This window comes from Ruditapes philippinarum, unplaced genomic scaffold, assembly GCF_026571515.1.
Source record: "Ruditapes philippinarum isolate M1 unplaced genomic scaffold, ASM2657151v2 ctg2259_1_1_1_1, whole genome shotgun sequence".
Taxonomy (NCBI): Eukaryota; Metazoa; Mollusca; class Bivalvia; order Venerida; family Veneridae; genus Ruditapes; species Ruditapes philippinarum.
In genome coordinates, this window is record NW_026866331.1 from 253,327 (window position 1) to 276,438 (window position 23,112).

Consider the following 23,112-nt stretch of genomic DNA (forward strand, 5'->3'; position numbering starts at 1 on the left):
ACTTTCTAAACATGGCTGATATATCATCTATTTAGTCTATATAAAGATTGAATTGCAATAATGAATACTGTTGTATTTACAATGAAGGGACAATATAAAATTTGTTTTATAGTTTGGCAATATTGACCTGACACATTTTGGACTGTTATTGTCGGATTCCAACGGAAATCATAAAAAAAAACAACAAAAAAACAACGTTGACTTCGTGTGACGTCCCTTCCTGTTTATTCACTTCCTGTTTATTCACTGACGAAGAACATACTTGTTCGAAATCGATTTGAATAAAATTTAATTGAATGTACGCATGTGGTTGGTCTTTTTGGAATCATAAAGGAAATCATACGAATTTTAAAGTATGACATTACGGTATTATGTATGTATAATCAAAGTTACCAATACAACAATAGTCTCAGTGATAAGGAGTTAAAACATGAAGTTGAAAACGAAGGTAGTAGGTTCGAATCTTAATAAAACATAAGAATTAATAACAAAATAATTAAAGAAATCTGAAAAAAAGTTTGTCGAGGATTCCATCTTTCATCTTCGCGATTGCGTTGCTATCATACGTACCATTACATTATCGGGACGTTAGTATAAAATATAGTATCGAGAACTTTCCTATCATTAAAATCAATTTAGTAAATCGTAATGAATTACAGAAACTAACAAAAAAAGCTTCCGAAAAATAATGAGTCTCAGGTCAATATAGCCAAACAGTATAAAATCATCAATTCTTAATACATTGTGTACATTTGTTATTGTCTAAGAAATACTTTTGATTCCAAAAATAAAGTTCCAATATATCAAAATGTCTACATTAAGATTATAAGTTCGGGGTTATTAATTAATTTTCTCGTTCTCTTTCTTTAACAATAATTGTATTATATTTGTTGAGCAATCATCTATTCTATTTATTGATTTAACTTGTAATGAGAGACTGGAAGAAATCATAAGAAAAAAAAGTGAACAGTTAAATCTGTGCCTGACTTTAGAAAAAGCAAGAAATCTCTTCGAATTAAACGGTATACTACTAATATGATATTTTCATGTGTTCTTAGCTACATTTAACAAAGACAATCATTTTTATCGATTTGTTCAGGAGTGTAAATTTAAAACGAATAAAACTCTTTTTGACTGAATTGGTCATTTTTCTCTTTTTGTTGTGTTGGTACATAACCCCAATCTTTCCTCTTTCATCAATATATATTTATGGAGGACAGTGAAAATTATAATTGTATTAAAGTATATAAAGTTATATATTTGCTATAAATTCATTTTATAAATATTGTTTCTGTTGTTATCAAAATGATTACACAAAACCTAGAGTAAAAGTCTATATATTTTAACGAAAGCGAGTGGGCATGAACTCTTTAATTAGCAGCTGGATATTTTGTTCCGGAACATGTTTTCTGTTAACGTACAATTTTTATGTATATCAAATTACATGGAAATTCTATGTTACAAATCTTTTGACAATTGACCATATGTGATTATTTCTGTGTACATTCTCGTGTTCATTACTTACTTGGGACGTCTCGCACTGTTAATATGTCACACAGGGCACTACTAACACTATGAATAGTATTTACTTAGGTCACAGTATTCAATGATCTAAAAAATGCCATACTGCTCATTGAGAACTACACACACACTGAATATGACTCAAATAGCACTTCACACATAGCACTAGTCACACAATTGAATGATCTAAATGATTACTGATAATGCTGAAACAACCCAATGAGGACTTCTCACGCAATGACCTATACTGTGTCGATGTGACGTAACCCCCCCCCCCCCCCCCCCCCCCCAAAAAAAAAAAAGAAAAAAAAAAGAAAAAGAAAAAAAGAACATCACTACAATGCTAGATTGGAAAAGCCAGTAGGTTCGGTGTTACCACAATTAAAAGAAACCAATTGCTCGATCCTTAACAATATAAGTGCAAGCGTAGCAGGGCCAGTTAAACGATCAACCAGTTAGTTCAAAGGGCATTCGGAACAACTCCAAATTACATACTAATCTAGGCAACAGTTTTTATGGTTTTTTTTAACAACAAAGCGTATGGGGTGTAATCTGTTTATAAAACGTAACGAATGTATTTATTGGACGAAGACAGATAAAGTGTGATAAGTTAATATTATGATTGAAATATGTCTAATGTCAATTCAGAATTAATCCTTAAAGTGCGATTGTAATCAAAATTAAATCATTGCAAACAGATATATCATTTGCATTTTTTTTGTTTCTATTAAAAGTGATATGTAATTGAATAATGAATAAATAAAACAGAAAAATAAAATCATTTGAAAATGTGAAGGGTTTTTTTCCCCCAGAAAAACGGCATAAACATATTATCTTTATACAACATACGCAATATTCAGAGTAACAAAAAAATGATATTTATTAATACAGCGTCACTAAATAATACAATTACTAAAATTAAATGAAAAAAGTTCATTAGAAAATGACAAAGACAATAAAAGAAAAATTGATAGGAAAAAATTAATTAAGTCGAGAAAGTCTAAAAACTTGTACACCTGTCATAAAGATTGAAAAGAGATATTTCTTTCAGAATATAAACCTTTTTACCGAAATGATTTACGGATGTAAAAATAGAAGGCAGGGCAAATAGTACAAAATTGAAAGAGTAGTGTTTGGGTTTAAAATGGAGAATTTTTGTTTTGTTTTAATCTTCCGAACGCACATGACCTGATCTAATTAGTAATATCAGCTGGATGCTGATACGTAAAAAGATTCTAAATGGTCAACTGAAAATCTTTGCGTTTCTTAAACGACCGCTTTTGTTTTAACAACAAACAACGTTGTTCCACCAGAACATTTCATCAAACATTTACGATTCAATAATAATCGTTGTAATTATATGAACAGTTTATTCTATTTTAAACCAACCACAGCTTTTCTTTGACCAATATCTTAAAACAACATAAAAATGCAAAGCAATATAGTTTATCCAATAAAAATATTACTTGGTTTTGACCAGATGATATAATAATTTGATGAATAATCTATGATTGATGTTTGATAGAAATTAAGTCTTTTTTTTTCTTTTTTCTTTTTGAAAATTGACAGATAATGGAACACAAATTAGAATATGTATTGCGTAACTCATTATGTAAGCAATAAAGGTTTATATTGAAAGTTGTAAAATACATTTTGAAAACAATTTCTTGGCTGGAAACAGCTTGCTTTCCCGATACAGATAATGAATTTCGTAATAAAGTTAATAATGTTGTTTGAACAACACTATGTGCTCCATGTCTCCTTTGGGAAATGCTACATTGTAATTTATTATGAAGTTTCAAGTTTTACTTCATGATTCTAAGATCAATAATAATGAACTGCTCAAACATTATATTCATGGATATAAGCTTATGCGTAAAATAGTCATGTTTACGCTTCATGATTGAAAGTAACTTGATATTAATATAAATAAAATATACGTCATAAAAATTAAAAATGGTTTTATGTAAAGGATTGTATTTAGGCGAACTAACATTGTTAAAACAAATGCTTTATTCATTATGTCATGGTCATGTTTTTTTTTCACCAAAATGATAACTAACTTGTTATATGACACCTGATGCACAAAATAAATACTTTTATTGCACTAACATGTAATACATGTACTGGGTAAACATATCGAATATATTTTGAAATGAGATAAAAGTGAAACAGTAGAATTACATTCAGACGTGTCACATCGATACCCTTTTGAGATAGAATTATGATTTTGCTATTAATCATAAATGTGTTCTATTTAAATTTTGAAAACACACATGGTATTGTTTAAAATTACAACAATAAAATAAAATTTATATATAGTTTCAGTGTATAGAAAATTGCCCAAAGTATTTTTAAAATATCTTAATCAATAAGTCATTTATATTCTAAACAACTATTTGCTTAATAAAGTAGTTGAAATAGTTCTCAATGTTTTTTTTTAAATTTTAATTCATCTTGAAATGATTAAAAGATCTCTATTTCTTGAAATCTGCGAATCGTAAATTTCACTTAGGGAACTATTTATGCACGACGCCTATCTGCATTTGTTTAAAAGATAATGTATGAAGAGGGATGAAACTCTATACAATGTTACGATCATAAATATGATTAACTAGAATGATTATAGCGTCATTTAAGATACCCATATTAAAATTTACTTAAGATACGGTATAAAATGAACTTTTATGACCATTTTTACGACGAAAACAACTCTTAAAATAAGAGATTGTAACAAGCAGATTATTGTTAAGTAATAAATATGTAAAAGATACAATAAGATTTATTGTAATGTTTATTTGTTTGTTTTGTTTGGGTTGTACGTCGCACCAACACAATTTAAATCATACCACGCCGATAGTTTGTCTATCTTCGGATGTCTCAAAATTAAAGCTACACCATGGGTCAAAACCATTGATCTGGTGAAACTAAAGATGCATAGACTCCAGTTAGTTGAACAAATTAAGTCACCTCTCAACCCTGAAATTATTATTATTGTAATGCAATATGTATGTTAAAGTTACAAGCAGATTATTGTAATGACTGTAATAAATATGTTAAAATTATACGCAAATAATTGTAATAATAAATATGCTAAATTAACAAGCAGATTTTTGCAATGTTATAGATATATGATAGTTATAAGCAGTTAATTATACTGTAATACATTTGTGAATAAAAACCCTGATTATTGAAACGTGATTTAATATGTGAATGTAACTCTCACAAAGGTGTTATATAATAAATAGACTGAAAGTTACAAAGAAGTTACTGTAAGAAAAAAGTAACAATGATGTTATTGGCTTGTGGCCACAGTCGCAAGCCATTTGTTTTGGAAAAGTTGTTCCGGTTAGGTGGTTTCCTGCTTACATTTGTTAGTGCATGATGGAACGGGAAACCAGTCTATGTTTCCGCTGCAATCTTGACAATTCGGGCAATTCCGTCATATTGCAGAATTAGACGAAGTAATATTACGGAAATCTAAGCTATTTTTCGTTACTTCGGTAATCCCAGTTTGTTAATATAAATAGGATTTCTATTTTTACTTGATTTATCGGTCTAAAGCGTAAGTAGAAGGAAGAAAAAAATTATAAACAAAAATGTTCCGTTTCAATTCGTTTTCAAGACGCAAAAGTTAGTTTCTTTTATGATTGATTTTTGTCTTTATTAGTTTTATCATTAGAGAATAGCTACTGTAGTAGTATTCCGTCTCCAAAGGACGGTCCTACTTAACAGAGACATAGATCTATGTACTTACCAATAGAGCGTGACCGAATTACACAAAGAATTAGTGCGAACAGATTAAAATTGCATAGCTCTATCACATTTGTCTGCGATCGAGTTATATTTAGATCTACTATATGGCAATGTTCAAAGCGGGATTCTAACCAAAAAGTAGCTCAGAATCTACTCAATACGTCAGCTTATTTTGACTAATCATAATATTACTTAAAATTTCAATAGAATGAACGTCAGCTCGTCTTAGTAATCATTCTCAAATCATTATTAAATTCTAAAACAGCGTAAGGAACAACTTGGATTGGCTAACTACATGTACCTTGTCGTTATTTCGTTTTTTTTCTCTTTTAATAGTTTGCCTTACAAGTATCAAAATTTAAGTATAGTGCTCTCTCTCCTAAAATATTTACTGTGGTATTAGACGGTGGACGTTTATCATATGAAAAATGATTGTTTCTAGTATGAGATGAGCAGGTGCTTATGCTTGACAAATACTAGGATACCCCTAGGGATGTATAAGGTGAAACATATCTGAAAACAAATAATGATTGACAAGGGTGTGGTGTTGACCATTAATAATTAAGTTTGTGAGTTGTGAATAGAGATATACTTGTTTGCTGTTTTCTTATCGATGGCATTGATAATCGATTATAGACAGTAGCAAAAGATAGTTCGTGTAATTGACTTTCTTGAAACTATAACTGGATACCAAATATAAACATTTTATGGAAAATAGAATAAAAATATTTCTGTGGCAAAATGGGCATGCATTTGAGTAAAAATGATCTACATAAATAACCAAAAGATAGGTTGTGATAACTTCGATCAAAAGGGAAACAGTTAGTCCTCTAGACCTCTAGACCTCTACTTAACTGCAAGATGGATACCCAATTTGCTTACATCTGACAAAAAGAATTAAAGAGTTAAATGCGCTCGATAGTAATTGAAAATGTTTTCTTGGTAAATATTATGTTTATGGTCTTTTAAATCCTCCATTTTGTAACTATAATGTCCGGTAGATGATAACTATTTTCACTTGTTTAATTTCAAATTTGAATGACTATATTATCATCAGACATAAGCCTTTTAAGGATGAATATCTGTATATTACTCCAATCTTTAGCGAAGGAAATCTAAGAAAGTATGAAAATGTATTGCTTTATGGACAAGAGAGGTATTTATAAAGATTTCCTGATAAACTATTAAGTAAGAAAAATCTCTAAAATTTAACTTCTTTTATTTAAGTAAGGATTCATATAGATTTACAAGGATATTACTAAAAATTCTTGAAAGATTTGACATTTAAGGTTGATGAATTAGAATAATTAAAAGATATAACTTCGTGTATTCTTAAAAATACGTACTAATGGATCATGCACAAGAATACATCAACTGCATGCTTGTCATACGATGAAGAGTTATTGACAAATTGATTAATCGCAATTGCAAAATTAATTTTTATTAAACCATGTCTTTGAAAGCGCATGTATCCTGATATATGACATTTGTCAGATAGTTCAAAATATTGGAAATTCCTACATTATATTATATACTATTCTACCATTGTTTCAACTATACCCATATCAATCTCTTCATAACGTTCTAAGATTTCAGAAAAAATACTGGATTAAATGAACAAATATAAAAGCAACAATAGCAATACTGGCACAGAGCAATAGGTAGTCACATGTCTAATGTGTGTAAAATAATAAAAATATACCAGCAGTTTTCTCCAATAATTTAGTCCGCCCTTTCGAAAACCGCTGTATCGTGTGAGAGTTTCACGGCTTCATGTTTAACCAGAACAAATTTCCTATGCATAAATATTATTATATTAATTGAAGTGAAGATAAAGATGAACAAAGAACTATGATGAGACAAAACATGTAGCTATTGATTATTCAGTTTGAATGTTTTCTTCTATAAACATTAAGAAAAACATGTAAAAAGAATACTCGCATCTTACCACTGGTCGATTAATTTCTGAAGCGAAGCGCAACATTGACACCGTTTCTGTATATTTTGAAATTGCTTAATAATATGTATTTATTTTTAATTTTATTAATATTCTTAAACACAAACTGTCAATTTGGTTCTGTTGTTTGATTTTACTTGAATTCCAATGTAAGTTATTATGAAACAATGTGCTGAAAAAAGGTGTACCACCAGTCAGGGAATCGTTTCTCCGGCAAAACATCCATTATAACGCATGCATATTATTCTTTTCTCAATTTACGAGTACATTATTTCTGGGGAACTGTCACTAGTATATGCATATTCTGTTATAGTTCATTAAAAGAAAACAACGATAGAATTGTAAGTAGTTAGCATTTTATTTAGGAAAATAGTAAACAAATGAATGTAAAAATATGAAATGACATTTTGACCAGCAAAAATATCAAACAGTAAAAAGAAATATATATAAACATGTAAGATAGGAAACAATGATAAAACAATGGTACAGTAATTGTTATTGATATATATTTGGCATAATCTAAAATGAAAGAAATGATCTGCAAGGCTGTAAAGCTGAATTGGCAAAAGATACAATAACCCTTTTAAAAACAATATAGTTATGGTGTTTCAAAACTTCTATGATCATTTATCACAAATGTTTTGACAAACAGTGTCTTTATTTTTTATCGCACACACATATTGTAAGAAATAAACATTCGGTTGTTATCTGATATATGTCTACTGTATATATGCACTGGTCGAGTTAACGCACACTCATCATTTTCTTTCAATTAAACATAATTCTATTGATAAAAGATAGCTCATTATGTGTGTATATCTGTATATCCTTTGATATGACAAATGAACCCGATGAATAAGTATAAGTATTATTTAAACATTAAATTCAAAAAGAAGATGAGCTAAAAAGGGAGTATCTACATATCAATAAAATCACTTTTGTAACAATAAATATGTTATCGCTCCATCACAGAAATATGTCCCGTGCTTTTTCTGAATATTTAGTCCAAATGTTATTTTCCCTCCGATATTCTAATTATGTGTTCTTTTATCCAGTATTTTATAATGTCAGTTGTATTGCACATATAATTCAATTGCTTGCCTCAGATTTTGCCATCTCCGGTCGCAAAAATAATGTATGCAATTAGTTAAAAAAAGAAAAAAAATATATGAAAAACAAGAGAAATAAAAGAAGAAAAATTAGACAAGGACGAAATGTCGATATTTAAGTATATATCACAGTCGAATACTTAATGTAAAATGATAAATATAAATAAAAAAAACAAACAGATGTTTTGAAAATGTGCTTATAAGAAACGAAGTAATCAATGCAAAAGGAAATGAAATTGTCGGTGTGCCCAATTCCTTTCAACAATTAAATGCCTGAAGATGGAGATAGAAATATACTTCATATCCTTAAATATTCAAACATATAAATTAAACAGAACACCAAATACAAGTACATTTAATCAATTAAAATTCAAAAAGTTTTAATTATCAAATATCAACAAATAAAAAACAAACATATTGCAATCAGCGGAAACAGAATAAGTACACATATATGAACACCTCAGTTAAGAACTGATTGCGAATTAATAATTTAAAAAAATCCAGCACATCATGATCATACATTTAACTTGCATCCGTGGCAAGAATGAAATCCCTACCAATGAGAGTGAAATCAAATTGACCAAAGAAAATTTGTTATCAATTATTTAATCAAAAAGGTGATTTTCACACACAGCGTTGGTGCAACAAATTAAACTACACTTAAAGTTTATCGAGAGTTTTTATGTACAAAGGCCAATCTCTTCCCATTCGCGTAAAAATCACATGCGGAAACAAAACGAGACATCATTGAAAGGTAAAGTAAAAACCCGCCTTCGTTAAGTTCCGAAAATGTACGATCAAAATAATTATCAAACTATACCAGGTATATAAAAAGATAATTCAGAGCTGCCAGGCAATAGTTTTGTATAAAATATACATATTTCAGAAGTCTCAGGAGGGCCTTTGTTAGTATAAACTTATATTTAAAATTATGGAAGTTTTTTGCCACAGTTAAAGTAAATTATGTAAAAGGCGGATCAAGTTGTTTGTGTACTTAAGAAAAATATATGAATGAAAGGAGTAACCATAAAACATGGCTCACAAAATGATATAAAATTTGAAGATTAGTCGATATCCATACATCATGACACACCGCAGAAGATTTTCGTAATCTTTCTATTTCTGTGAAGATTCAATTAGTACTTGAGTTGGTCTTCTGGGAACTGTGTGAAATAAGATTAGCTTACGGTTGATACTAAGTATTTGAAATGTTCACAGTTCCACAGTGATTTAACGTCTGTTGTTTGGATATGCCAATTTAAACTGGTTATATTGCTGATAACTCTGGAAACGAAATGAAACATATATTAAAACACAGTATAGACGGTTTCTTACAGTACAGAAAGTGTAATGAAAGTGTACCCACAAGTGCAAGCCAGTGGATGTTAAAATAGATCAATAGGAAAACGAAATCCTAAAGTAAAACATCCAAAACGGCAAAAGTTATAATGCAATGCTGCGAGCTGGGCGTGATTGAAAAAAATCCATGGCTAAACTGTGAAGTGCAAGTCACTGTTCATGCCTCTTTCACAGGTTCAAGCAGAATTCTATCTTAAATCCCTTTAATCATGAAAAGGTGAAATAACTTTTTGGAGACATCCGCAGATCAAGTAGCCTTCAAAGTGACACGTTTGTGCTATTGCAAGCCTCCAGATGTTATGAAAATTGATAAAATAAATAAAATAAATGATTTTTAATATTACTTCATGTAATTACTGTCACTATTATTTAGCTTTATCATGCGAATATATACATATGTAAGAACCGAAGAAATGAGGTGATAAAAGCAGTAGGTTTTCCAAGTAATTCGAATCAAGATTCCACTTAAATGTGAATGTTTAAAAAAAATCTTACAGGTCATTTATTCCTTTTTTATTTTTACTCATCTGACGGTGATTTAATCTTTTTTACGTATTTATTTCCATTCTAAATTTTGTATTGTATTATTTGTCTGTGCTTGTTTATTTTGAAGGGGGATGCTCGCATAGTCATAAAGGTATGCATGTGTGAAGGAAGTATAAATAGAACCAATACGTATCCTTGAATCCTATTACGCTCAATGTATTACTGAATTATAAAAATTCTGGATCGTGGTAATAACTGAAAAAAGTGCAACATTTGCCAATGTTTTGAACCGGCTTTATACAATTGGAAACACAAAAAGTCTTGAAATAAGTTCGACGTAATGTATCAACATTAAAGGGATATTTACCGAGACGAAGCTGCCACCTGAGAGGGTTGAAGTAGCCGCGAGCAAACCAGAATTTGTTAAATTGCTAACACCTGGTGATTCCTCCATCTTAAAATGCAATACCCCGTAATCTTTATACACAGGCCTTTGTAGTGTTACCAAGCTAATATGTGAAACAATATCCGTATCTGGTACGCCCACAGAATAAACCCGAAGCTGAAATACAAATAACAGAAAATTATTAAAGTTAAAGCTTTAATAAAACAATTAAAGAGTTAGTAGTTATTTAGCACTGAAGCATACTATTGACTTTTACTGAATTTGGCAATAGAAATGAGCAAAAAAATGAATATCAATATAATTATGAAAGTCCTGAAGAATACTGGAGACATTGACATAAGTTTAGTGTGTTCACTTCAAGACGTCGATAATGACAAAGTTGATTCGAAAAAACCGGATGTTAGCCCATTTATCCATATAGATATGTCAAATAAAAAAAATAAATTGAAAAAAGATAGATTTGGGAAAATTAAGATGCATCATAGGCAAGGACTAGAGTTTTCAAAATTTTAGAATTTGTTATGATATTTTTGATGTATTGAGGATCAAAACATATGAATCATTGGCAATACATTCTGAAAGCTCTATTTTCAATGGAAAATAAAACTTTATATTTACAATGTAGTAAACTTTCGTTGAAGTTTCATACATCTATACGGGTAAGTAAAAGCACATTTTCTTTAAATTTTGCTAAATCAAATCGTAACATTTAAGAGTAAGTTTCGACATTTCCCATGATATTCCTTTAACTGATGAATGCAGGTCGTCATACACAATTGATCAGTAGGTCGAGAGTAGGAAGTTCCTTAGTCATCACTTTAATAAAGTTTTATTTTCTTCCCGTTAAAGTTAATGAGAAAAGTGATTTATACCGGTACTAACATAAATTTGGAAAAAAAAACTTTTCTATGACGATATTAATGGTTTTGGATATTGTTATGAATATTAGCTATGCAATAAATAAACTTGTGTTGCGAGTAACACCTAGGCAGCTATTCTTTCTCTTTTGGGAAATGTTTCATTGTAATATATTAGGAGGTATCGTTCTTAATCATGACAAAAACACAGTGTTAGGATAGAAGAGACACAAATTAACCCATTAACTTGCTGTTACATGTGTGATTTATTGAATTATGAAGCTACTCCTTTGTAACTGAAAGACACATACAATAAAAGTCTTTTAGTTTTTGAATTTGAAAAAAGGACAGATCTAACACTTAACCAGCAAAATTTCTTTAATTTACTTATTTAGCTTCTATTTCTTTGAAACAATCCATTATCAATTTTAAGAATTTCAAGATAAAAGATTGAAAACAGTTAACAGTACAGAGTCTAGTTAATGCAAGTATGCATGGTTCTATAATGATGGTTGCAAGCGCTTAATATCCTTCACGATTCCAGCAACTCAAGATAAGGATTTATTGTATAATACTGTTATAGTTTGTTTACCTCGTCTATTGAGCCCTTGAAGAAAGTGTCATTCTGTTTACCAATATACAAAGTTAAGTCGTTTGTTTCCGCTTCAGCAGTCTGCATAAGAATAAAATAATGTATAAGCATGAGAAGAACATATTCCGCTTCTTAAATAACATTATAACAACTCGGTTTATATGATCTTTTGAGATGTGATATGCAAATCACTCTATAGCCTTAGATACTACAAATACATCATTGTATACATTTACAAATTGTTCAATATCAATTTCTAAAACCTAATGTATTGTAATTATTTATCAATTGAATATGAAGACTTCAGTTAAGGTGACATGTTATGGCCACAGTGTTCGGCACTTCACAGTTTGGACTTACAATCAAAATTATTTCGGAGTCAACAAATGGCCATAAATTAACATTGAAATTTGTTCAATTTTCAGCGATACTAAAATTGTTGAGCTTACCCAGTTAACCATCAAAGCAGAACCTGTTAAACCATCTTGTACGCCATCAATAAATATTGTCAAGCTGCCATCTAAAGGGAACAAAAACATAATTTGCATTTATCAAATGTACAAAACATATGTGAAATGTTTAATATAGAATATATCGATCCAAAAAGTGTTTATGAAAATGATTTACGAAATAATAGGCAAAGCAAAGTGATTCCTACCTTCTATGCTACTTCTGTAAATGACATTATACCAGATATCTGCAGATAGTGGGGTCGTCGACACTACTGATTCTGAGCCATATTGTCCATGAATCAATGAATTCTCCACCCATAAACATAAGCTTCCGTTAGACGTACAGAAAATGGGATATGGTCCTGCCGTATAGCCGCTGTCCAACTTAAGCCATGCCTCAACCGTGAAACTGTCGACAAAGAAAGAAAACTTTAAAATAGTAGCGTAAACCAAGTTAGCTTGAAGGGTGAATAACATTTTGCATTTCGTTCTTTAAAATGTCTAACGGAAATGATATTTCCTATTAAATACATAAGACATCATCGGATATTGCATTCCTAGTATTGATGTAATAGGAGGGTTACTTATAAAGAAACGGAATGCTTCATGTCTTTCGACGAAATTCTTTAATCATTGAATTTGCACTGGTCCATTATTCTTATTAATAACAGAATGGTGATATGTTTAAGTAAATAAAGTCACAGTAACGCAATGACAATAGCACCTGAGTTGTGAACACCGTATGTAAAATTGATCAATAAAATTTAATAAAAACAATCTTAAGTTTATGAATACAGTTCATCGATTATTAACTATTATATAAAATCAGTAACCCTTTGGTTTTACCTTTGATTGATTTGTAGAGTGAACACATCATCTAGTGTTACAAAATCGTCGATACCATCAAAGTGTAAAGCTTGATTAATATGGTCCAAACATTCAGCTCGGAGGTTGGACCAGATAACGGACATGTCACCAAACTGCAACACTCCAAGTCTTCCACCAGATATTGATGAGTCATAAATGGAGCCCGAGTCAACCATTAATGTGTAACCACGGTATACTTTGATACTAGAATTTGAAAGATAAGTACAAAGAATGGATTAATATATATTCTATTTACAACTTTTAATATACAAATTTTCTAAACCATTTCTCTTTTAATTATTACATGGTACATCAAGAACCCAACCCTCACAAAAAAGATATATCAACTTTGTATATCAGTGTTCTTAAATGTAATAATTTTTGTACAAAATGATCTTGAGGTCAATATTCTTCTTAAATGGAGAAATACAGACTCCCTAAATAACGACCAAAACGACAACATTAAAAATGTTGCAGGGTCGGTTTGATTGAGCCTGTTTATTGGGTACTGGAAATAGGTTACCGTCCACGCCCCCTAGCACCGGCCTAAGCAGAATTCAACATTTATACAAGAAAGGGTTAAATTTGGAGAATGAATTTCTTACAAGCATAAGGTGAATCAACGTCATGCATTCTAAAATAACTTAATATTATCAACCGTATCACTACCAGAATGTACATTTTCATTTAAGTCTAAGTAAAGATTTGTTTTCTAAAGTTGCGATAGCATAAAATTACTAAATAGTTGGGCAAAATATTGAAGGGATAGATAAAAGTTGGATGACTTACTTAATATATCCTACAGACGGTTGATGAGTAATAAACCATCTGTATGACGTTTCCGGCAGCCAACCTTGCAGATCGGGATCCTGCCATATTAGTTTTGTTTCTCCAACCGTGTCGTAACTGTGCCATATCGCTTCTGCCATTGTAGTCCCAGGACCGGTGCTCGAATCAACCACCTTTAAAGTTATTAGATATGGTTCTTTGTAATATATTAATATGAAACCTATGATTATAGCTCTATTTGTATATTTTCCTTTTATCATTTTGACAAAGACGAATAAAATACTAATTATATCATGCAATCTCTAATATGTTTTGAATTGAGATAACGTAATTATTCAATTTGGATCGTCGCCTTCTATCTTTTGACAATAAATAATCCCATTTATCAAAAGGTATGTTAAGCAAAATGGAAACTCGTATTTATCATCATGTACAAATATATGTATTTCGATAACAACGCTTTTTTTCTTATAAAAAATTATACCTTTAGCTGGATTCCTTTAATGCCTGCTTTATATGTTGAATTTCCATAATTGTAATGAACGCCTTTCCATGTTACAACATAAAATTTTCTGTTGCTTGTATATCCAAAAACACAGGCAAAGTAGTCCGTTGCGGATGAATATTTAGTAAACCATGTACCGGCGTATTCAACCGCTCCATAAGCTTGTTCACCTGATGAAGAAATGTTTATCAGGGAATAAATACAAGATGTACATAATGAAGATTTATGAAAGAAAGAAAGAATATTTCCATAGAAATGCTAATACAATATAAACAAAAGCTTGGTTTTAACTGAATTTACGAGTTAAAAACTGCTTCATTATAATTTATATTTTAAACATAAACCGCGATATTATTAAGTGGTAGAGAAACAGTGTATCAAAAGTTAGAATGATTAGTATGAATGATATGAGAAATATCATTACAAGAGCCGACAACTATATGTTATAATGCTTACATTGACAACAAAACTATATCCAAAATAAAAAATAATATGTTAACAGAAGAGCACCTACCGAATGCTTTGGAAATTAACACATCTTTTCACAGGTTAAGATTGATTTTATAAAATAAATATTGTTTCCCAATTTGCCAACAGTAATTTACCTATAAGCATCACAGGTTTCCATGTATGAACAGTCTGCTGAACTTCAGCACCATTATCTTTCACTTCCCAATATGGTTCGCCTGCCGAAACTGATGGGTCAAGGTCGACCGTGAAATAATTGCTAAAACTTGTAGCACTAATTGCCGGATTGTGAGGACAGGTGTCATTCTTGTCTATAACGGTGTCTCCGTCGGCGTCTGTCTCACAATCGTCACCAACGCCGTTACCATCAATATCATCTTGACCTACATTACTGTAATACGGACAGTTGTCTAGACCATTGATAACTGTATCACCATCTATATCCGAGTCACAAAGGTCCCCTGGAAAAATATATACAAGGTCAAAATAGTACAAACATAGTTATTGCTCATGTACGTATAATTTTTGAGTCAAGTTTTAATACTTTTTAACTGACTTGTTATTCTGGAATGGTATCTCCAGCTTAATTATTTTAATTGTACGTTTCTTGATAAACCTAAAACAGATAATTATTCATATTTCTGAGCATGGGATAAAGTATTTAAAATTTCTTTTTATTATAAGTGCATAAAAATCGTGCCCAGCAAATATGAATAGTGCACTTATTTTTAGAAGAAAAAAGTGCAACATTAGTAAGTTGTGGACTGACCTGTGCCATCTGAGTCAATGTCCGACTGGTCAGCATTCGGATAGGCCGGACAGTTATCAACAATGTCCAAAATACTATCTCCATCTCTGAAATAATTAAATCATTTTTTATCATTACACTTTAAAAACTGCCAACATTTCAATTTTTGTATAGGACAAAATGGATCTTAGTAGTTACAAAATAACCGTCTTGCTAACGAACATATCATATATCTTATTGTCAAGAACAAACATACTTACAAGGAGACCCTTACTTATAAAGATCAATAAATACGTCTGTCTTAATTTAATACATAACATCTTTATTTCTTAGAGGTAATTACCTACATTAGCTAAGATGAAATCGGTTTTAATTCCTTGTGTATTTAATTAAACACTTGCGAGTCTTATAAATTTAATTAGCGTAAGTGTTTTCCATTTATTCTGGAATTTTAAGAAATTATGACATACAGATAAGAATTAATCTCAGAACATTTTCGCTAAAACTGTACACAATATTTGAATCAGTATACAAAACAGAAAATTTATCTAGGAAAGCAAAAACTATTTTACCCACATAAATGAAGTACAAAAAAGAAAAATAAGAAAAAAATTCAGATATCGTTAATAGAATACTTTAAGTTGATATTAACTCAGGTCAGAAAAATATTCTTCCCATGAAACCAATACTGACTAGTTTGTGGAATCATACTCGATTGATTTATAAAAGTTGCAAGAAAATGTTTCATTTGCTTCTTGCTAAAATGATTAAAATTCATGAAAAGGTAAAGTTTGTAAAAAGTGTATTTTTTTTTAACAAAATCATGAAAACGAAGATGGTAACCGAGCATTATGTAAAGTAATATCTTGTAGTACGACGTTGGAAATCACACTAATTAAACGGATACCCTTTAAATAGTGAAATATCATTAATATTTGACACTCTTTATTACTCATAATATCAATTATGAAATCTCTAGGTTACGGAATAAGGTTTCAACTTACTCATCTTTATTGATACCACCGACGGTATCACATGCATCACCAACACCATTCTGATCTGTGTCTAATTGGTTGTCATTATTTACATTGACACAATTATCACATGCGTCTCCTACAGTATCACTGTCACCTGAATTCTCCTGTCCGGCGTTTGCTACTAGCGGACAATTGTCACTACCATCAACCACACCTGAATTCATAGAACAAAAGTTTCAGGTGAATGTCAGACTTCAATAACATGATAGCACTGTCACATGTAATGCCACAACTTTTACCATTAAGATATATTCAAAAAGAAGACATTAAAACAAACATACTCATAATGTGAAAAGTTATTCTGTGTTATAATTTGATTGTTTAAATCTATCAACATCAATAAATGTACAGGTGTTTGACTTTATAAGCTGCTTAAAAAAGTCAAAGGTGGGTGAATGCAAAAAGCATAGGTGCAGAAATTAAACTGACAAAATATACAATGTATTTCATTAAATAAATTGTAGCAAGTTATAATGATATTTTGCTAAATAAGAAATTTACCGTCGCCATCATCATCAGAGTCACATACGTCACCGGCACCGTCGGCATCTGTATCGATCTGGTCGGCATTAACATCATTTGGACAATTATCACAAACGTCGCCAACACCGTCGCCGTCAGTGTCCAACTGATCCCAGTTGAAAACAAACTGGCAGTTATCCTGGTTAATTAATAAGAAATATATGATTTTAAGTTTAATATTAATGACTGCATGCATGTAGAATATTAATTTAAAGTGACATTATGTCAATCCATGTGTAAATGGTGAGTGAACGAAATATCTTATTATTGTTAAGATTGGTCAACATTGTTTCCAATTCATTATTATGTTACACTTTAATAATCAATAAGTCACGTGACCAACGGAAGTTAGTATAAATATCTTTCGTATAATATGCAGATTTTGAATTGTTTAATTTTTTTCTTACCATTGTCATATTCAAATATTAGCTATTTAAATAGTCATTTAAATTCAGCTCAACTTGTGAACGAAAAAAATGAGCATAATATCACTTTAAGCAATAGATTTATTCTTCATATCACTGACAAAGTGGGATTTGTGTAAAGTTGCAATTTTCGAAAATGATACATTATCTTTATCTGTTACGAAGATATCCTAAACGTCAACTGATGTAAAGTCATATTCCTAAGGGCGGATTTCAATATAAAATAGCATTTATGCAATATTAAATCTTCAAAAATTTATAAATCTATCGTAAAGTATCAAATCATTAGATTTAAAATTAAGCCTAATATTACAATTCTGGATTTCATATCACTTCTAAAAACTCTATTTAACAGAAATATTCATAATTTCAATTGATTCACAAACCAGATAATCCCATCTGCCATCGTTATCGTCGTCATCATCACAATTATTACCTTTGTTATCACCATCACTGTCTTCTTGATTACTATTAGATACATACATACAATTGTCCTGAAAAATAAACATTTAAAATTTAATTATATAAACTACACACTGCTCTTTGATATTTTTTTTTCCGTTTTCCATATGTAGATACATCCAAACACTACGAGTTTAACAATAGATTTTGAAATTATATGACATACATTTGCCAACAGTTCTCTATTATAAAGTAACCCTAACTATATACATTTCTGTTGGTACGATTTAAATATTTAATCATCAAAGAAAAAAAGCTCTTTAATCCCAATCAAATTAGAATCATAAGTTAAAACCATACCCTGAAACATCCCCAGTCTACACATGAAACTCCTCTGTCTGGATGACCATCATTATCCGAGTCTAAACCACATCTTTCTCCGTTACCAGCATATCCGGGTTTACACTAAAATATAGCAACATATCATGCTAAACAAAAAATAACAAAGTTACTACCCTTTGCAACAAGAATTATATGATAGCTATATGAAGTCTTAATATAGAGTCAATATTATAATATTTTCTCTAATTTGGGCCAAAAGTTACTACCCTTTGCAACAAGAATTATATAATAGCTATTAGGGCTGTAACAATACGGTAAAAAGCGTATTGCAATATATTGCAATACGCCACATCCGTATTGCAATATATTGCGATACGTATTGTTATTAATGTTAGGTACTGGGAAATAATTCAGAAAAAGAGAGTTATATTATTTCAACAAATATTATATATATATCTATATCTCTCGCAAAACATAATTAGTGATACTTCCTTTAACAAAACTTTAAACTGTTTTTAACTATTTAAGCATCAACTATGAGAAAAAATAACAGCAAAATAAAACTTGAAACTTTTCATTAAGTCACTGACAATCAAAACTATATCGTAATGATTTCCTTAACACAGTTTCATCAAAGGGATTAAGTGTTGACAGTTGCAAATTAATTTCATGTTTTTTCTTAAGAAAAAATTAACATGTCTACTTTGTCAGCATCCAGTGAAGCACTTTGTGCAGACAAGATATCACCTGCAGTACTAAACACCCTTTCTGAAGGGACACTTGTTGCAGGAACACATAAGTACTTTCTTGCTAAACTAGCGAGAAGAGGCAATTTCCATTCATTGTCCTTCCACCAGACTAATGGGTTTAGCACCTAAAACTCAGGGTTTCAATTTGTAGGTAGGCATCCCATTTTGCTCCTTGCTTGATTCCATTTTAGTTTTGGTTCCCTGTAACATTTTTACAATGATTTACATCTTCAAGAAGTAATGCTAATCCTTTTGAACCTGCTGAAGGTTTTCTACTTTCTGGACTGCTGGTATAAAACAGCCTCCTTCTGAAAAATATATTAAACAAAACAGGTAAAGAAATCTGAAAATAGAGAGATTATTATGAAATATAGTCCCTAGAACTTAGCAACCTTTACCGAACGAAAATACCGCACTACTGTTTCATGATTTAACAGATTAGTGAGTTATGTACATGAAAAGAAAACTGAAAACACATGACATTAGTAAGTTATTTTTTGGCATTTGGGCCCATAATCGGCAAATGCTATATTTCCAACCCAATGATTTGATTTGGATTTGAAAATGATTTCAATGGTCTATGATTTAAAACAATTATAAATTACCAGCTCAACTGGGTAATGCCTGGTTCAGACCCCGTGGCCTCTGTTTCCCTCCATATCAGATATAGGACTGGTGTCAGATTCCCCTGTTTAACTAGAACCTTCTGTGTGGAAGCAGGCCTCAGAGATTACTTCTGTTTGTTATTGGAAAGCATCTTCCTTCTGAGAAGCCAGGAAATGTCTTAAACCTTGAGTTCAAGTAGTGTTGTGCATTCAAGGTATGGTAGAAGATCAGAGTACCTGTAGAATATTTAGAGAAAAAATCAAATACATTTTCACAAAACAAACTTACAAACAATGTTAAAATTTTACAAATGAGAAATGCAGGGAAAAATGTTGTTAACTGTAATAAGATCTCAAATAATTGTTTCCATTTCTTTTATGATAAATAAATATTGCAACGTTAAAAAACCTTAATTTTCAAACTCACTTATTAAATCATCAACCTCTAATTTAAAGTCATTCATGTATATGAACAACATGAAATAAAATTAATACAATACCTTGGGGTTGAAAGGTTCTGTGATATTGCAGTTTTCAGTTGTGAGATGGCTTGCATATCATCATCTTTGACTGAAAGCCCCTTTGATAAGCTTTTCTGGAAGAGGCAGTTATCAGAGAAGCTGTTTGGCATAGATTCAGAGCAAAAGGGCTGTTTACAGCTGTTGCGTAATTCGGAATCAGCACTGACATTATGTTTTCCGCAAGAACCGATATTAAAACCTCACTTAAAGTAGGCTATGTCAACTTTCCTTTGCACGAATATTTTACTCATAAGGGCCCTGTGTGTAAATGGCTGGTTGAAGTTCAAGAAAACTTTCAACACATGTCAAACAGCTGAATTCCATTCGGGTACATACCGTCTTGTATTAGCTTTAACTTGTCGCAAGCCCAAAAGTCTTAATCCCTTGTCACGCCCAATATTGGCAGCTGCTGTTGTACTTCTATGGAAGTAAAGAGACAACCCTCCTGATTCTGCCAAAAGTAAACGAGAACACCACTATTTAAAGCAAGACCCTTCTGTACTGCAAAAATTTAAAAGGTGTGTGGGCATAACAACCCAGGTGTGGTTGACTGCCAAGGTAATCGTGCTGCAGCCAAGCATATTTGCGCATTTGTCGGTTTACAAGTGGTGGATTCTGTGGTAATTTCCACTCTGTTATAGCTTCTCTGATTACCTGTGGCAACATTTTCTTGCTGTATGGATCTGCATGGCATTTGCTCTGGTCTGAAAGAACATTGACTTATTAGTTCCCAGTCATTAGTTATATGGCAATGATGTGATTTGTAATGTAGGACTCTGTAGCCCGACTTTGTCCAGCCCGTCAGTTTGTCAAAGCTACTGTGTGTGATTTTGACAAACTCATCGACGACCTTTGGATTTCACACTCTGATATAATTCTGGTATCAAAGTTTGTGAAAGGGATAACTAATTAGGATTCTAATATATTTTATGAAGGTCACGAAAAACCCTTTTCAATTGCTTACAACGCTAAAAGGGGCTCAGATCTTTTATGATAAAAAATTTGCTATTTTTGAACGAAATCAACCCTCGATCTCTCAGTTTGTTTTGTATTGTTGCCTTTTATTAAAAGTTCCAGAACAGTTTTGGTTTGTTTGACTCCCCAGCTGATGTTGTAACAGCAGATGACATGTTAACAGAACTTTTGAGGCAGGCAATAATTTTATCATTTTGGTGATGCTTTCCCAAGTGCGTTCGTAATTTGTAGTACCCCCACCACATTTGAATGCTACAAGACACCGGCATCGTACAAAACCGCGGTATTTTCGATAATTTCATGTGTCTCTCTTTTCCCTTTTAATTGAAAAGAATGCCAAACGGCACTCTTTTTTTTGGATTTTTAAATCAAATCAATAATTATTTTCGTCTCTGCCCATAGTTAATCCCATAGCTTTAACCGAAGCGCTTTGCATTCGTTTTATTTCAAGGGCATTTGTCTTACCCCGCACCGTGTATTTTTTTTTAATACTAACACCGTTTTTTTACACGCTTCCTAACTTTCGGTTTGTTATTTTTCTTTTCGTTAAAGCGAAAGTCTATACAGATTTTCATGGCCCCTTGATCTATTACAAATTTATCGGGCCGTAAACCCGTCTGACAGAGAACCGATTTTCAGCAAAACATCAGGAAAATGGCGCCGCCAGCCGATGTTTTAAATAGAAGAGTATGAAAGGGGAATACAGTGTTAGATATCATCGAGGGATATGTGACCCAAAGGGGTTTCAGAAGTCTTGGTTGTCATGGTTTTTTTGTTTATGTTAAAAGGTTTATTTTTACAAGGATTAAAGGCTAACATCTTTATCAGTTTTATATCTTTGGGTACCCAATTTTGCGCTAGATGATAGACAGTCTTTTGTGTAAAAATAATATTGTTGAATCTCTTACTTTCATAATTAATATGAAATTAGGCAGAAAGCCTATGAAACGGGGAAAAGGGACGTGACCGATTTACTAATGTTATTTGAACTTTGTGGTCCAAACCCTTTTTCTTTCAAAATGTATTTATATTATTTTTCTTTCTATAATTTGATAATTTTTTTGTACATATTGTTAAAAAAATTGAAAGGAATAAAAATTGTTTAAACCTAAACGGGGGAAGTCGGTAAAAAATCCTTTCATTTTTTTCCGTTTTAAAGGTTATATTGGTATTATAATGTAACCCATTCCGTTTTCACTTTCGGAACCACTCGACGATTATTATTCTCCAAAAAGTTGAGAAATTTGTTCCGTTTATCGGGAAATCACCGCCTTTTATCATTGAGTTACATTGTAAATGGCGGCCGGGCCTAACTAAAACTGACACTGAAAATTTCATTGATAGGTATAGAAAATTCTTATATTTTTTAATTATTTTTTATTTTTGAATTTTCTTTTTAAATATACAGTGTAAGTCCCTAGAGCCGGGCTAAGCCAAAAAGCCCGGGACCCGCTTCGCGGGGCCCGGTCTTTGAACTTCCCCGTATAAATCAAACGTTTCACAATAATTCGGCAGATGGGGTTCAGATAGATGAGTTACTTCCCTTACGGCCTTAGTTCCTTATATGAATTTGCAGTTAAAAAAACCATAGGCACTTGGGTTTCGGGGAGAAAAAAGCCTTTTGAACGGTTTTGTAGAACTCAAATTTGATTGAATGTAACG

The 23,112-nt window shown here is 31.3% G+C and overlaps 1 protein-coding gene across 1 annotated transcript; it reads right to left on the minus strand.

Annotated features, from left to right (window-relative positions):
• Positions 1–7,573: 7,573 nt before the first annotated feature.
• Positions 7,574–21,169, minus strand: LOC132732176 (cartilage oligomeric matrix protein-like). The gene is made up of 17 exons (XM_060718548.1): positions 21,130–21,169; positions 20,812–20,926; positions 19,576–19,657; positions 18,619–18,723; positions 18,243–18,350; positions 17,411–17,570; positions 16,877–17,063; positions 15,894–15,979; positions 15,262–15,585; positions 14,636–14,826; positions 14,152–14,324; positions 13,342–13,566; positions 12,702–12,904; positions 12,493–12,563; positions 12,044–12,124; positions 10,556–10,750; positions 7,574–9,627 (listed from the first exon to the last, which is right to left on the minus strand). Exons 1-17 carry the CDS (start codon positions 21,167–21,169, stop codon positions 9,574–9,576), a joined length of 2,400 nt encoding a protein of 799 aa, XP_060574531.1. The 3' UTR covers positions 7,574–9,573.
• Positions 21,170–23,112: the final 1,943 nt, after the last annotated feature.

What these genes read in the sequence shown, in the direction of transcription:
- LOC132732176 (XM_060718548.1), bottom strand. Translation starts at nt 21,169, where the DNA reads ATGCCATGCAGATCCATACAGCAAGAAAATGTTGCCACAG. An exon ending in GCAAGAAAATGTTGCCACAG is followed by an intron (nt 20,927 to 21,129) that starts GTAATCAGAGAA and finishes TACTTTTGGCAG; the next exon opens with AATCAGGAGGGTTGTCTCTT. An exon ending in TAGACTGGGGATGTTTCAGG is followed by an intron (nt 18,351 to 18,618) that starts GTATGGTTTTAA and finishes TTTATTTTTCAG; the next exon opens with GACAATTGTATGTATGTATC.